The following is a 17,559-nucleotide window of genomic DNA, read 5'->3' on the forward strand; positions in this document are numbered from 1 at the left end:
AGAAGACTTTTAAAAGTTGTTAATGTATTTTCACTATGTTGCTATTATCTCCCCTTGGAGAATGGCATGAACCTTCATTTGAACAAACCTGAATCCCCTTCACCCAAGGATGTGTTGTGACAACTGTGGTTGAAATTGGCCCAGTGGTTCTGGAGAAGAAGATGAAAATGTGAAAAGTTTACGACAACAACGGACAAATTTCGATCAGAACAGCTCACTTGAGCCTTCGGCTCAGGTGAGCTAAAAAGTATTAAAACAAAATGTATATATTATTCATTGAATAGAGCTAGATATAAAGAGAATGTAGACACATAAATGATTGATTAGGTGTCCCTTTTCAGACGTTTCACAGACGACACTATCTGTGATGGTTGTGATTGGAGTCGAAAATCAAGTTTTCTGTTTTAAGGGGTTGTCCTCGCAACTGGAGTTGGACTAACGCAATTCCATCTCGCTCTCTGTGGATTCCTCCAATCCACTGCAATCCGAACACCCATCAGACGACGTATCCGACCTTCGTAGCAATCTTTCCAACATGTTACTGGTTGAAGTTACTGGCGACAAGCACTCTTGTTTCGCAGAAACATCTGGCTGAGGTGAAGAATCGGTGTTTAGCGGTGGTTCATTTCCATTGCTCTCGAACAGCTCGAGCAAGATGTTGCACTGCTCTGGTGACAGCTCAATTATTTGCTCCCCCTCTTTTAAACCAATCTGGACATTGCCGTCCTTGTCCAGAACATACTGCTGGGAATTTGCCATACGGGGGTTACTTTTCCCCAAATAGCCATCGCTTGTGGTACCAAGTAACGGTGGACTTTGATCTCTAATTCTATGCTGACTCTGATCATTTACTCCTTTAATGGAAGAGGTGTCATTTCGAGTAGGCCCCCCTGTGGACATCTTCTTATTAAGATGTTGTCGTAAGCCAGACTTGGCGTCTGGACTGATATTTTGTTTGTTGTTGGGTGCTACATTTTTCATCTTGGAAGGAAGCACTGGTTTACTCTTCCTTTGTTGGGCAGACTCTGGCATGCTTTCTTTCACAAGCGCCTCCACCATGGCGTTTATTTCGGATATACTTTTCTTGGACCTCTTCTTTTTCTTGCCTCTACTGTTTTTCAAGTCTTCTGTCAACCCATACAGTTTAAATTTTAATTCCATTTGCTGTAAAAATAAATATACATAAAACCAAATACTTAATAAACTACTAGACTTAGTACAATTTTAAATTACCTCCATCGCAAATACGCACATAAATAAATAAGAGGCCCATGGGCCACATCGATCATTTGAGTCACCTTGGCTCATATCTAAAGATTTTCCCTATATATTCACATGTAAAACTTTGATCCCTATTGTGGTCCCAACCTACTCCCGGGGACCATGATTTTTACAAACTTGAATCTGCACTATGTCAGGAAGCTTTCATGTAAACATAAACTTTTCTCTCCCAGTGATTTTTCATCAGATTTTTAATGACTTTCCCTATATATTTGTATGTAAAATTTTGACCCCCTACTTTGGCCAAATCTTATCATCTGTGGGCCATGATTTTTACAACCTTGAATCTACACTATGTCATGAAGCTTTCGTGCAAATGTAAACTTCTTTAGCCCAATGGTTCTTCAGGAGAAAAATGTTAAATATTTTTTATCTATTTATTAGTTATGTAAAACTTTGATCCCCTATTGTGGCCCATCCTAGCCCCTAGAGTCATGAGTTTAACTTGAATCTGCACTATGTCAGGAAGATTTCATGTTAAACTCAGGTTTTTTGGTTCTGTGGTTCTTGGGAAGATTTTTAAAGATTTTCCCTATATATTTGTATGTAAAACTTTGATCCCCTATTGTTGCCTCAACTTACCCCCGGGGGCCATGAGTTTAACAAACTTGAATCTGCACTATGTCAGGCAGCTTTCATGTAAATTTCCGCTTTCCTGCCCCAGTAGTTTTTGAGAAGAAGATTTTTCCTATATATTTGTATGTAAAAGTTTGATCCCCCATTGTGGCCCCATCCTACCCCCGGGGGACATGATTGTAACAAACTTGAATCTGCATTATGTCAGGAATCTTTCATATAAATATTAGCTTTTCTGGCTTAGTGGTTCTTGAAAATATTTTTAAAGATTTTCCCAATATATTTGAGAAAAATTTTAAATGACCCCACCCTATTTTTGTGATCATCTCTCCTTTGAAGCGGGCATGGCCCTTCATGAACAAACTTGAAAGCCCTTTACCCAAGGATGCTTTTGGCCAAGTTTGGTTATAATTGGCCCAGTGGTTCTGGAGAAGTCTAAAATGTAAAAAGTTTACAGACAGACGGAGGACAACAGGCGATCAGAAAAGCTCACTTGAGCTTTCAGCTCAGGAGAGCTAAAAGAAACAAAGGACATAAAATATATGTAGATGCAATGTTTAATATAGTATTTTCTTTGAATTGATCGATTGGTGGTTTAGACTATGCTGGCCTAAAGGTTCGGGCGTTTAGCATAATCAACGCGAGATCTCGGTTTATGAGATCTCATTCGATAGAACTGAGACTCATCCTTATCGAAATCACCAGTCTCCGGTATTATTCGAGAGTAGTATATTTTCTATTGTATTTGTTGCATACTACTGTGGTGGCGCATTCAAATGTATTCATAAACTAATCAAATCAAAACAGGTCAACAAATAACTGTATGCACTATCATCAGGGTTTTGTTAAATTACATCGATGAATTTTTTTTTTTCGTTATTCAATCGTAAAATTACAATGGATCCTTACAAAAATTCTGATGAACAGTTTTTGAACTTTGCTATCCATCATTTTTTGGTGTTCCTCTAGCTTTTGGAGTTTTTGTTTGCTCTTGATGAGCTCCTTCATATATTCCACCGACGTCTTCAAAATGGATCCCTTGTTCTGCTTTAGGTCTCTGTAGGAATATAAATATGTATTTGTAAATTTCTATTTTTAGGATAGCCAGTTCTGTCATATTAGGAACTCTCAACCACATTATTATTCTTCAGCTCTCACAAAGATCAACACGTGACTGCTACAGTGTATAGTAACGTGCACGAGTGGTTAAAAAAACACTCTAATCGTGCATGTATTGCTGTTAAGACGAAGCGATGAATAAATGAATGAACTCTGAATTCAAACATAAAGGTCACACATCAAAACATATGCATACCAAAATGTGTTCACCCAATTCTGCGATATTACCATGTTTTGACGCAATTCTTGCAAAAGCAAGATTGCTTACACACAATATATAAAATTAATATTTGTAATTCTAAGGATATGTGGTTCATTACTAGACTTCCTTTAAAGACCTAGAATATAAGCATCGCCTTCAAATTTACCTGGCCTGCGAACCCTTGTCAATCAGGAGAAATAAAGCTTCAGATTGGATGCTAGAAATTGACGGACATTTAGTTCTTTGTGTATACCTTAACTGGCGATCGAGGCGCCCGCGCAATCTTTTGATGCTTACCGCGTAATCCAACTGGAGAGGGAATTTTCTTGTAGAGATAGTCATACAATAATAGTAGTAAATTTTGCAAACAATTACATCAGTTATAATAGAATATAGTAGGTTATGCTTAGAAATGGGTACGATTGATAATTATTATGGATTGTTAGAATTTAATTTACACGGACATCGATTTTATGCTAAACAGATTAATTATGAGTAAATACATTGTACGTTAATGAAATTTTGTTTACACTCAGTTGAAAATTTATAAGCGTAATAATGCAAAACTTAATCAAGAGACTCCAGGGACACAGAGCGTACCGGAAGCACTTTGTCCGTACCCATTGCTTATCGGTAATGCCATTTTTCAATGTACTGTGTGGGTGTAAATACATGTACCAAAACAATTACACAATGACAATCCAGTCGATTAAAAAATAACAATATGACAGCAAACAGTCGTGGTATATGACCACTACATGAGCGGATCTAGAGGGGGGGGGGGGTCGGGGGGGGGGGGTCCGGACCCCTCCCCCCTGGAATTTGTAAATATAAAAAAATTACAATATAACAAAAAGCAAAAAAGAATGCCTTATATACCAGCAAAACCATTCAGAAAAGGTTCGACCCCCCCCCCCTGGAAAAAAATTCTGGATCCGCGCCTGCACTATATGAACTACTTCTCTTCGAATGCTTGCAAATTAGGCCAAATAGGTAGGTAGGGATTTTACTTTATTTTCTATTTTTTTAATGTTAAATTGAAGATGGAAACACAATCTTTTTTCACTTCTTTGCATGTACCATTTATATATGATGTGATATATAACTATCAAAATTGGTATGGATCAACCTTGTTTTGAAAATTCTTACATGTACATGTATATTCAAAATGGAAAAAATAAATACATGAAGTAAAATAATAATAAAAAAAAAAAAATCGGTGCATTTGCCAAAATCGTGTTTTTGAACATAAAATGTAGGAAATGATATTTCATCCGCAGGACTTTTTTTAAAGCACTTCCAGGATCTTAAATCTACCTAACTTCTACAAAACTAAGGAGCAATATATTTAGTTCTTAGTCACTTTCTGTACAATGTTAGATGCTTAATTACAGCTTAGCATTTTATCTCACTGGTCCTCAGAACCAGTTTACTGGTCCTGTACCAGATTTACCTTTCCTTCTAGACAACAAAAAAAAAAATAAAAAAAAAAAAATCTTGAAAAATGTGTGCATTATATTCGGCAAAATACGGTAATTGTAGCATTCTGAATTCGTTTTTAGGTCACCTGAGTAAACTCGGGTGACCTATTGCAATTGGTTGTCGTCCGTCGTCGTCCGTTAACAATTGAACATTTTTGACTTCTTGATAACTACCAGTCCAATTCTTTTCAAATTTGGTTTGAAGCATCTTTGGGACAAGGGGGACATAAACTGTAAATTTTAGGACTCCAGCACCCCTGGGGCCTAAAGGGCGGGGCAAAATTAAAAATATTTTCAAACATCTTCTCAAGAACCGGAATGTGTAAGAAAAGCTAAATGCATGGTGATGGAGAGCAGGAAGGCCTCTACCAAAATTGCAAATTTCATGATCTCCAGGGTAGGGATTCTGACGCCAGGGCGGGGCCAAACTTACTATATAGTGTCTATGTGTAAGTTTGCTGATACTGTATAAAATCTAAACGCATACTAAGGAATAGCAGAGAAAGATGTACAAAAAATGGTGAATTTTACAACCCAGGGTTTTGACTCTAGGATGGGTCCAAATTAGTCATATCTTTGAATGTTTTAATGTTAATACACCTAGTATTATATTATGTGAAGCCTATCATCAGTGTATGAACTTATGAGGCATTGAAGTTGTAAGAACACATCTTGTTTTCTACTTTTGCTGAATGTTAAAATTTAGCTTAGATACATGTATTCAGAACAGGAAATGTTTTCTAGATTTCATAGCCCTTGGGAGAAGTTATACTTTTTCACTAATATTCAGGTGACCGATAAGGCCTGTGGGCCTCTTGTTTCTAGTAACATACATCGCTCGTCAATGAAATAAAACATTTGTAATACCTTCCTTTGAATTATATCGTCTCAGAGACACTTTTCACCATATCTAGATAACAACAAACGCCAATTTCACCAAATTCATTACAAAAGCAATGTTAATATGTTAAATGTTGTAATATTTTGAAAATGCCTTACGTAGGGACGCTGGAAGGAAGGAGGCTGGCCAACTCTTTGATTCTATCGTTAATGTTGTACCGTCGCCGTCGTTCAACTAAAATATGAAATAATTGATTGATGTTTTCCGCCACACTCAACAATTTTTCAGTTATCTGGTGGCGCCCAGTTTTTATTGGTGGAAGAAAGAACCCAGATACAATGTACCTGGGAAGATACCACCGACCTTCCGAAAGTAACTGGGAAACTTTCTCACTTACCGGCGCGAGCGGGATTCGAACTCGCGCCGACAGAGTGATTTTGAGCGCGATGCTCTAACCACTCGGCCACGGAGATAATTAGAAACAATTACTAAAGAAACATTAAAACATATCGTTTTCATTCTTAATCATATCACACCTTACAGTAACTATACGTCCACATTATGTTCGAATTTGACAATTCACAAATATCTTAAGATAAAACACTTTTGAAATTTTCATTTTTATGTGCATAATGTTGTAATATATTCAGTTCTTGCTTAAGGTATTCAATATATAATGACCATATTTCATATCTAATAAATGGATGGTGGAATATTTGTAATCATGGTATCATTTTGAAGGGTTCATCAAATAAAAATAATCCACCATAGGAATTTTCAAAATCTTATTTACTGCTTGATTTATTTCACCTAGAATTTAAACATTGAAGTAAATGGGAAAAAGCATGTTTTATTACAATATTTTAAAAACAAATTATATTTTCATACTAATCTCTTGGTAGAAAGTTAAATACACTTTCTTTTTATGAAAATATGAAATAAAATTAAACATTGACCACACACATTTTTTAGAAAATTAGATTTTTCTTATTTTTACAAAGGGCAGACAACTCTAATCATTTACCAGTCATGTGAATTTCATCTGCTTCACTTTCATCATTATTTAACAATAAACTTTTATGTTGATCTAAATCCTTCAAAATTGTTCATTATCCCTTCATTATACATGGAATACCTTAAGGTACGTACATAATTTTGCATGTGTTATGGTTTGTACGTATTATTTTCATTGTACTGAGTACTTACAGTATGTACATAATCATGTTTATTCATTTCTAACTTCTATTACGTGCGTAATGTTGTAGTGTATTCGGTTCTTACTAATATTATGATTATCCTTCTTTTTTCTGTCTTTTCTCCAATTTTCTTCTGTTGTCAAAAAAATCTTGCTTCCATTTTCTTGCAAAGCACCATTGTTTTCTTGAGTCAGTTCAGTTATATTAGAATGCCTGACCGTGTCATCGGGTTCGTTATTCTACAAATAACATACACTAAGATAATCCAACACTTCTAGAATTATAGGTTAAATCTTTTATTTGATTGTAGATTTTTCAAATAATAAATCTTAGTAAGAAATAAAACTGATAAAACAAGTATGTTGCGGTATTAATAAAATTGTTATCAATTAGTTCAATATACTTGTTATCAACGTCAGAAAATTGCAATTTTCTTTAGATAGCATCAAAATTTCACAAAAAACTGGTTGTAATGATATAATAGTGTTCATAAATATTTCATGAAACTGATTCTTTAGAAAAACACAAAAAAATTGATGAAAATAAAGGAAATCTATCGCATAATGGACTAGACAAATAATGTAATGAAAACAGAGTTATTGCCCTTGGATTCAATATTTTGAAACATGTTAATATACATTTATTGCATGATAGTGAGGGAGATATGAAGATTTATTCACCCAAGAAAAATCATATTTCCCGAGGGGAATATGATTTTTCTTGGGTGAATAAATCTGCATATCTCCCGAACAGTCATGCAATAAATTGTTTATTATACCGAAACAAAGCAAGACTACAAAAATGCATTTGAAATTGGAGTCCGCTCATCTATACATTGTATGTAGCTGAGATCGCCCTAACGGTAACACCGCGCAGTCAACGTATTAGACGGTACAAACAAACGAAATACAGTGATATGATAACCAGTTTTTGTATTTCCCTTCTCCTTGAAGGCAGATTTACTTGATTGTTTTTGTATCAACCAAAACCATGCGATTCAACTGGGTATCAGAGACCCCGCATATTTTGTACCTTACAAACTATGACTTTGCAAAATCTTATGACGTCACAGGAGGGTGGAAATATATTAGTATGGGATAAAAGTGTATCCGCCTGAAATATTCACATTTTCTTAAATACTCGTGTATATCTATTTCGATGGAAAAGTCAAAATGCATTACGAAGGTTTTTCCTCTTACATGTAACTGGGTTGGTTTTTTTTTTCAATGACGTAGATATCACAAAGTCCATGGTTTCACATTTTTTACTTTCTTGAAAATTGTTCACGAAAAATCACCTTTAAACCATTTATTTTTAAAACAACAATAATAATCGTATATGTTGAGCAAAAAAAAAAAAAAAAAAAAAAATAAAAAAAAATTCATGTACATGTATTTGCAACATTAAGATATAAAGAATTAACATTTCTCAATTTGATTCGAGGTTGACGTTTGTGACCCTCACAGGTAAATATATTGGTATAAATGTATGTTTCTGAATTCACGTATTTAAACTAGCACGGCTGGAGAGTTGCATATTTTAACGCTGTAATGATGTACTACTAGAGTAATATTCAGTTTCTTATATGCCTACTTAATACTAATGAAAAAGTGCACCTCTCTCCGTATTTTCCATCTGATACCACCGGTAATTCTTTAATTTTAGGAACTCTTGAAGATTTAAAATATATACTTGATAAACTGTCATGTACAGAAGTGATTTCAAGAAAGTTCAACTTCACTTAGGCTCACAACCATATGGGTTGTGGGGTGTGTGAAGCAGTAGCCGTCTTTCGCCTTGCCGATTTGTTGGCAGCTGTCATGAGGTGATCCGACGCAAGATCTCGACTACTTTTTCCGTCTTGGTTTTAAATTTTACTTTCCCCTTTCAAAGTCTCGCGAGACCCAGAGTATGCGAGAATTTGGGCATGTTGGTAAATAATACCAGTTTTGCAACTTTTGTCGTGATCGATTCACCTGATTTTAACAATGGTGCACTATCATTGCATTGCAGTAGACTGTAGTAATGATTCAAGAAAGAAACCTAATACGCAGAAATATCCACAAATGATAGATTTTAATGGAAATTATGTGGATTTTTTTCCCACTGCTGTCAGCCAGGAAATTCCCAAAGCTGAGAAGAGCTTGTGTCAAAACATATAGCTTCACGAGCCAAATTCAGTTCATTTTTCCTGTATCCAGACGTTTCACACACCGTTCATTTAAAAATGCTTTTAATTGTGGAATGCACAGGTTAAATCGTCTTCCGATGCCATGTTTGAATAAACAAAAAATGCCCAAGATAGACACGCTTTTCCGTACTTCTTTACAAGAGAGTTCCGCTAACTCGGTATTTACGATCTTGCGTATTGCTGCTGCTGCAGAATTAGTCCTGCTTAGAATTTATACTGTGAAGCAACCATCTTTTTACAGGTCTGTTGCCAAGTACTTAAAGTTGGTCACTTCTTCCAAGCGTTCACCATTCATGGTTGCGTTGGCACTGCTACTAGATCAAACGTATAGCTATGTATTAAAGGGACTGATTCACGATTTTCCTCCAAATTTTGTTTTTCACTTTAAATGATCAAAATCTACAGTCTAATATGTTTAGAAGATTTCACACAAAAATTAAGGTTATTCATCATGACAGAAGCTCATTATAGAGAGTTTATCATTTGTTTTGAAAACAAAGATTGAGATGTGTTATTGTTTACGGGGTTTTTAAAATAAATGGATTTTGATCCAAGTTTATTATATATATCACATCTCAAGTATACTTTAGGTAAAATGTGTCATTTAAGAGTTAAAATTTGTGATTGTACAAAATGAAGATGCTTTAAATTACAAAATTAACGTTTCACTGGTTTGTTTGTTTACATTAAAAGACTCGAGTCTTTGTTTACATAACAAAGAATCAAAGCTGAAATATTGCTCTTATCCTTGAATTCAGACGGTCCAAATTTTGGTTGTCAACATTAAATGAGCAATATTTTTCATTTTAAACATCAAAATTGAAAATCATTTCTTTCGAAAAACGTGAACCAGTCCCTTTAAGGGGAATGAAATTAGCCCTACTTTGATGCTGTAAATCTAATATTTTACCTTCGACAGTGTTTAAACACCAAGACATGGATACACCAATTCATCAAAAGACCAAAGTATTTACGATATTTGATTATTAGTTATTGTCCGTATCCCCAGTACACATGCTTCATCAGGTACCCGTAAGTCGGTTTCATGCAAAAAGTCTAATTAGGAAAGCAGATTTCCACAAATTTCTGTGTGAATACCCAATTCTATTTTGACGTTTCCAGAATTGCGAAGAAAAAATAATCACATCAGATTTGGCTATCATTTGGGGATAGTGACGTATTGCTACTTACGAACAGAATGACGGAATTGTCAATAGTCTGCAGTTCTTCGTCATAGGAGGTTTCTACCTGCATGGAGTCTATCATATTTCCTATCAGTCCATCTACCTAAACAAACAAAGGCAATCCACATTAATGAATAAAACTAAACAAACAAAGGCAATCCACATTAATGAATAAAACTAAACAAACAAAGGCAATCCACATTAATGAATAAAACTAAACAAAGGCAATCCACATTAATGAATAAAACTAAACAAAGGCAATCCACATTAATGAATAAAACTAAACAAAGGCAATCCACATTAATGAATAAAACTAAACAAACAAAGGCAATCCAGGTTAATGAATAAAACTAAACAAACAAAGGCAATCCAGGTTAATGAATAAAACTAAACAAACAAAGGCAATCCACATTAATGAATAAAACTAAACAAACAAAGGCAATCCAGGTTAATGAATAAAACTAAACAAACAAAGGCAATCCACATTAATGAATAAAACTAAACAAACAAAGGCAATCCAGGTTAATGAATAAAACTAAATAAACAAAGGCAATCCACTTTAATGAATAAAACTAAACAAACAAAGGCAATCCACATTAATTAATGAAACTAATTAATGTAATACGGAGATAAAAATCACGGTTTCAATGACAAAACAAAATTGTGAAATGCTTTAGACAATTACATACAAGTTATAAGAAAATACTTAATTCACGGGACCTTACACTGTAGTTACATTTACAAAACTTATTTATATTTCGTATTTGATGGTCGTCCCCTGCTTTAAAATAAAGTGTACTCTTATCTTCAGGGGAAAAGTATGTTTTATATTGACCATTACCTGTAGGTCATCATTGAAACAGTCTTAATTTGCTTTGTATAGGTAATGCAATTGCAGAGGGGTCGGACACAAATTCTATAAACTAAACTTGCCCTTTCTCTATTTGATTAATATCAATAACATAAATGCAGTCATGCATATATTGATATAAACAGTAACACGAAAATCAAAGTAAATTATGAGTAGACAAATGTAGTGCTTGACCGAATAATTTTATTGACTCCTGGTTGTTTAACACCTTGTTCAACATGACATTATGACGAACTGGAGACATAATGACTTGCCAAGAATTGAAAAGTTCAGTGTGGCCTTGCCTTACTTATGCACATGGGTGACTAGCGATCAGCATAAATTTTGAAAGTTTTCTATAAAAAGTTTCTAAAAGCACTCGACTTTTAAAATCAGAAATGTAACATCAAATAACTGAAGAAACACCGAATGTTTGTTCAGATCAAACTACTTGGTTTTCATTTAGAGTATTCTCAAACACAATTTATCAATTTTGCTCAGTAATATATTTGGTATTAGAATTATAAATGGCATGCTGTTTACTAACACACTTACAATGATCATTGTTGTTGCAAGGTAAAACTTGGACAGAAAAAGAAAAATGTGGGAACTTTAACAGCACATGCCAGATGTAATAGAGCCATTATCTGATTTTTACCGTAGACAAATAACTCCTAAAATTTAAACTTACATCATCTAAATCCGTCATATTTGATATGGCGCAACGGAGTTCTTCGGACAGAGGAATTTCGTCGAGCTCCACAGACGCACATTCTGGAACGGATGTCATCGCTGTGCTACTGTTCACGCTGCGAGACTCTACCAGGTCTTGTCGCTCGACGCTCATTGGACTCGAATAACTAATGTTAGACAGACTTCGAGACCCATGCATCTGAAAATGTGAAGTGCATAAACAAAAGGAAAGAAAAACAACCCAGGAATGTAGAAAAAATTAATAGTATAATTTTTACGAATCTTGCCGAGCGTCTCATGATTTGAAAACCGGTTACCAACGAGCAGATTTCTCTCATTATACACTTGCGCTGTTTGGTTTTTTGTTTATTTGTTTGATTTAAAAAAAATGGTAAACGTTTTTTCTGCAGTTGATGTCAACTCTGTTGAAATACCGTATCGGTTTTTTTTTCTGCGGGGTTATAATTTTGGCTTATTCTAGCGGTTATTCTAGTTTTCCGCCAAAATTTCACTCCCCAAATATGCACCCAATTGCGACTTCAGTATTTTAAAGAGAGACAACTCTTCCCTGTCCGCCAAAATTTTTTCCGTTAAAATTATCAGCATACCTTTAAGCCAGCAAGTCGCCAAATTTTAGACCCGCGGAATAAACCCGCTATACGGTATACATTTACAAACAATGAACACACACACACACAAAAAAAAACAACTTAAAAAGAACCAACCAAAATCGTCCCAGGTATTTCACAACTTAGGAACACCAAGGAACAACTGCGCCGGAGTAAAGAAACAAAGCTGACAATGGGAGAAGTAAATGTTATCAATTTTATGTAAATGTGGAGTTCTTAGGTATATTCTAAATGCTTCATAATTTTGTTTCCTGATTGATTTGATAACGACTTTGTTAACGGATTGCAGAACTGAAAAGCAAACAATGAGCAGTAAGTAATCTGCAACTCGGCGTCCGTTTTATGCGGCAATGATCTCTAAACAGTCGCGCAGCAATAATTGTATTCTACATGTACTTGACGTAGCACATGTTTATATCGGTTTCCCGACTTTTAATTCCCAAAGAAACAAACGACTAGGAACCATTTTTAGTTGGGATTATGAGATCCGCCTAAACAAGACGCAGAGCTCCAGATAAGGTGCGTATCAGCGTAAATACTCATTAAATTTGACCAAATACGCATTTAAGTTGGAAATCATGCGTACAAATACGCTTTACACTCCCAAAGTAATGCGTATTAGTCCGCGTATTTGTGATACATGTACAATGTAGTATGATATAAATATGAATTATCTATTCATATACCGGTATATGAATTAAGATTAGCCCAGGGCTTGATCATACATGATATTTAGCGCTATGAAATACGTTTTGATAACAGTCACAATTTTGAAAAATTGGAAGAGTTAACTCAAAACACTATTATATAGGCCTACTTGTTATACTTTCTTTCTTAAAGAGTTAGTGTGCAGTCGAAAGCACAGAGAAAAAAAACATTATCAATCGTGGACGAATGATATACAGAATTGGATCATAATCATGTGACTGAGTGGCCGACATATTCAAATTTGATGCATCAATGATAAATATCAAATTCCCAATGACAATGAATAGTTTTACATGTGTAATAAAAAGAACTGCAAATGATTTCCCCTATAAATAGCTGGAGCGGCCTTTTAGTATAAACTTTAAGTTAAAGTTTAACGGAAGAAGTATCGTTTATCTGGTTACATCTTCTGTGCAAAAGACCAAAGATAATCAGTAAATTAACAAAATACATCTATATATGTATATTACATGTAAACCATTAATACTGATGAAGTTCTCCAGTATGAACAATAAGGGAAAGAAATGAACTCCATTGATTTTTTGAAAAAAGTTTACCAATTACATGTGCGGCGAACTCGCTGTCCAGAGATCTACCACCTATTTACAACATCATGTGGTTTGAAATCTTGAAGACTGCATCAATTCTAACTATATCTTCAAAACTTTTGGAAATTTCATCTAAAAAATTCTAATTTTAAAAAAATCGCGAACTCTTAAGTGTTTGACTATAGACAACAGAAGGACACTGCGTGAAGCATGACGCTAACACTTTAATGTGTTGTTTCATGTAAACACGGACGAGATCAATATGCTTGCTATTTAAATCAGACATCTCTGAGACGCCCAAATTATGCATCACTGACTGAGATGACCTTGGCCTTAGTTATTTATTCGGTCAACGTTTACTTTTTCAATACTTGTATATTCATTCTGTAAAGCATTTCTATGCACGAGACAAAATTATTGTAAACTTCAAAGTACAGCCAATAAACCAAGGATATCCGGAAAAAAGATCGGTTTTTTTTTTACTCGCAAAAAGCTGCGATCACTTGTGATTTTTCACTCGCTATGTCAATTTTCAACTCGCATTTAGCGAGTATTTCCCCTTAATTTCGTTGCCTGCAAAGTTACAGATATGAAATGGTAGTAGAACTTCTGACTTAACTGACTAATGATTTTTATTAAATATTCAGTAAAGATAAGCCTCATTATTGGTCAAAATTTCTCCCTACGCCGGAGTTCGTGTAGGATAAATTTATTACAATGTGTCGTTCTGAATTAAAATGTATCTATCTAATCATATTACACTAAACATCGTTCTCTCAAAACGACCAGATCCCATTTAATATATTGCACTAAAGTTTAGAAAATCTTGTCACTGCGGATGTGTTAATCGCAATTTGCCTTTTGTGTTTCCCAATACAGGTGTGTAATTTTAAAACGCAAAACCTATACAATAAGTACTCCAAAGACAAATTCATGCCCAGATTCTACTCGGCGATAACGATTTCTTATATTGGGGGAGATAACGCATAATGGATGAAATATATGTAAAAATGCTGAAGTCCGACTTGGGATTAACATATTTATGGGAGGAATCAGGAAATGGCCATAATACATACAAGGTAATTGAACAAAAATTTGTTAGGTATATATAAGCAAAATATTTTTTCGTCTTTTTTAAATTCACCAAAATGTTTTTTTTTATACTAACATCTTATTGATAATTTTTGTTTACAGTTCTATCTGAAAAACAAATCGATATTTTGTATTTATGACCGATGAGCTGTATAGCTTTAGGAAATAAAGAATCTGAATCAGATATTTATTTTTAAAATATTTGAAAAGTAGACTATACCCATACGGATAGAATTGCACTTGCTGCTTGACTTTAATTAATAGTGATCCAATCGTACCTTTTCATTTTCTCTTGCGTAACAATGATCAAAAGATTTGTTTTCGATTCGCTAAACATATGCATCGCCAGTGATTAACAATTAAAGAATCTGATTATAACAATTAAAGAATATCACTATAATGATGTTTCCAATTTTACAGGTTTATCATAAATCATCATTCATTAAAAAAACCAACCAAAACACGTGGTCTGTTTTATATGCATGCGTCGGCTGCAGTAGACTTCTCTCTATCTATCAGAACGATGCTAGGCATCAGTATCTTTCAGAAATAAAACGAATGTTTAAAAAAAAAAAAATTAAAAATAGCACAAGAAAATGCCAAGTAAAATTTAAAAACCTCTCTAAGTTCGGGCACAGAAATTATTTCTATGTACGTGTAACTCACGCTAATCAATATAATATTTGCGAACAGAATACAGGCATTCTCTCGAATGCCTTTGTGACAATCAAGAATATGCTGATTAATATTTTCATTAAAATTTTTATGCAATGTTATGTTGACCCTATTTTCGCCATGTAAGCCTCAGCATCCTACAAACTTACCACGTCCGCCCATTCAAATTTAGACCCATCAGGAGATTCTGCCGCTTCACTTTGTCCCTCGTCGTCCGATCCACACATGTACAGCTTATCCATGTGTTTCAATTGCCGGCGAATCGCCTGTAGCCTCTTACTTGCGTGGTACATTGTCCCCTATTTTTTTTTTTATTATTATTATTATTTATTTGCACTTTTAAAATTAAATTCTTTTGATATTTTCTTAAAAACAAAACAAAGAAATTATAAATTCGAAGAATAAAAATACTGAATATGATTAAAGACAATTGGTTTGGTTAGCCTTATTCCTCGTGGGATCGTCTTTTTGGAATGAAGCTCGGCAACCACTGGTCAGCTACATGTATGCTACACGACACACGTGACAAATACCTGTTCCGTAACTGATTTGAAATTTGACACTTTAAAGAGATATCACCAATCTCAGGTAACCTTATCAAGCTCCCGCTTACAAACTTGACTCATCCTTTTGACCTGACAATGACCAGAAAATGCATTGACCAATCAGCTTTATAAAGTGCATCAGTGATACATTCTGATACTTTATCATATTTTCACTATTCACCTATGATATTCCCCACTACCCACATGAATAATGCCAATTCCAAAAGGGTGTTGTATTCTTCTAACACGTAATACTAACAAGTACTCATTAGAACGTTCAGTTTCATAGTATTTTTCAATGGCAAGACACCAGACATATAACATTATTTGTCGAAATGCGCATCTGGTGCATCAAAATTGGTACCGTATAAGTTTTACATGTATAAGATGACGTGCTTGAAGACCCCCCCCCCAAAAAAAAAACACCGTACGGTTGCTCCACGGATGACTGAATGTGGGCGGAGCTTATCCATGGTCAATGTTATTTACCTGGCCAAGAGATCGGTTGTTGTGTATATTTTTATGATATACACAGGAAATTTCTTAGGTTATTACAAATTATGCTTAGTGTCTTGATTTATGCAAAAAAAAAAAAAAAAAAAACTAAATTAAAATTTCTACCTACATGCATACGCATTTCTATTTCCCGTAAACCTTCAAACTTGGTCATATTTATGTATTGCAAATGACAGGTTTAGCCCATTTCTAAACCTTTGCTTTTTAAAACTTCTAATTAAATTGTTATATATCGTATATAAATAATTTCCGAAATATAATATTACCCGGCGTTTCCGGGCACTTCCTGGTGTCCTGGGAGTTCGCGGTGTCGTGGGTGTATAAATGTTAAATCGAAAAGACTTCATTCCCTTCAGGAAGTACATATTCAAGTAGTCTTATCTAATTCAATATTTAGGTCTACGAAATGTACAATTTGTATTCATGTACATTGTAAATGCATTTTGTGGCATTGTTCTAAGCATTTCAGGTGGTACTTAGTCTTATTATTCCACCGTGAAATGTATAGCAAAAGTAAACACTAATCGTTTTCGAGGAAAAATACACTCCTTATATTTCTCAAATACGCCGAACCTAGCAGTAGCTCAGTGATAGAGCGTTCGCTTCGTAACCGGTAGGTCGTGAGTTCGAGCCCCCGCTCGTACATGTACGTTATAATAGCTAGTGATGGCTCCTTCGCCAAACGCTCGGCATTTAGAAGTGATAATCATTAGTCTTTCGGATATGACCTTAAAAACGGAGGCCCTGTGTCCCGACAGGCATTGGCACGATAAAGAACCCCCACTTCTACGGCCAAGAGCGCTAACCATATGTCTGTGGCATTTCACCTACAGCTGATGACGTCTTAATATGAATGAAAAATCTTGACGGGACGTAAAACAATTATGTTCTAGGAAATAAAACATGATTTACAGTATTATTCGAAGTTAATTCACAAGTACTCTGATTTTTCCCATCAATAATTTTATTTCTATTTAAGGAAGAATTCTTCTCATTTTCATTGGGTCCCGTGGGGATCCGGGTTAGAATAGGTCCTCAGTACCCCTTGCTTGTCGTAAGAGGCTACTAAATGGGGCGGTCCTTGGTATGCGATCGCAAAAACCGAGGTCCCGTGTCACAGCAGGTGTGGCACGATAAAGATCCCTCTGCTCAGAGGCCATAAGCGCCGAGCATAGGCCTAAATTTTGCCGCAATGGTGACGTCTCATTATGAGTGAAAAATTCTCGAGCGGG

At 34.9% G+C, this 17,559-nt stretch overlaps 1 protein-coding gene across 1 annotated transcript; it reads right to left on the bottom strand.

Moving 5' to 3' along the window:
• Positions 1-435: 435 nt before the first annotated feature.
• LOC125676534 (uncharacterized) lies at positions 436-15,559 on the bottom strand. The gene is made up of 7 exons (XM_048914388.2): positions 15,416-15,559; positions 11,613-11,813; positions 10,091-10,174; positions 6,782-6,935; positions 5,659-5,734; positions 2,767-2,914; positions 436-1,164 (listed from the first exon to the last, which is right to left on the bottom strand). Exons 1-7 carry the CDS (start codon positions 15,557-15,559, stop codon positions 436-438), a joined length of 1,536 nt encoding a protein of 511 aa, XP_048770345.2.
• Between the last annotated feature and the right edge of the window lie 2,000 nt (positions 15,560-17,559).

The sequence above is a fragment of the Ostrea edulis genome, chromosome 3 (assembly GCF_947568905.1).
Source record: "Ostrea edulis chromosome 3, xbOstEdul1.1, whole genome shotgun sequence".
In the NCBI taxonomy this organism is placed as follows: Eukaryota; Metazoa; Mollusca; class Bivalvia; order Ostreida; family Ostreidae; genus Ostrea; species Ostrea edulis.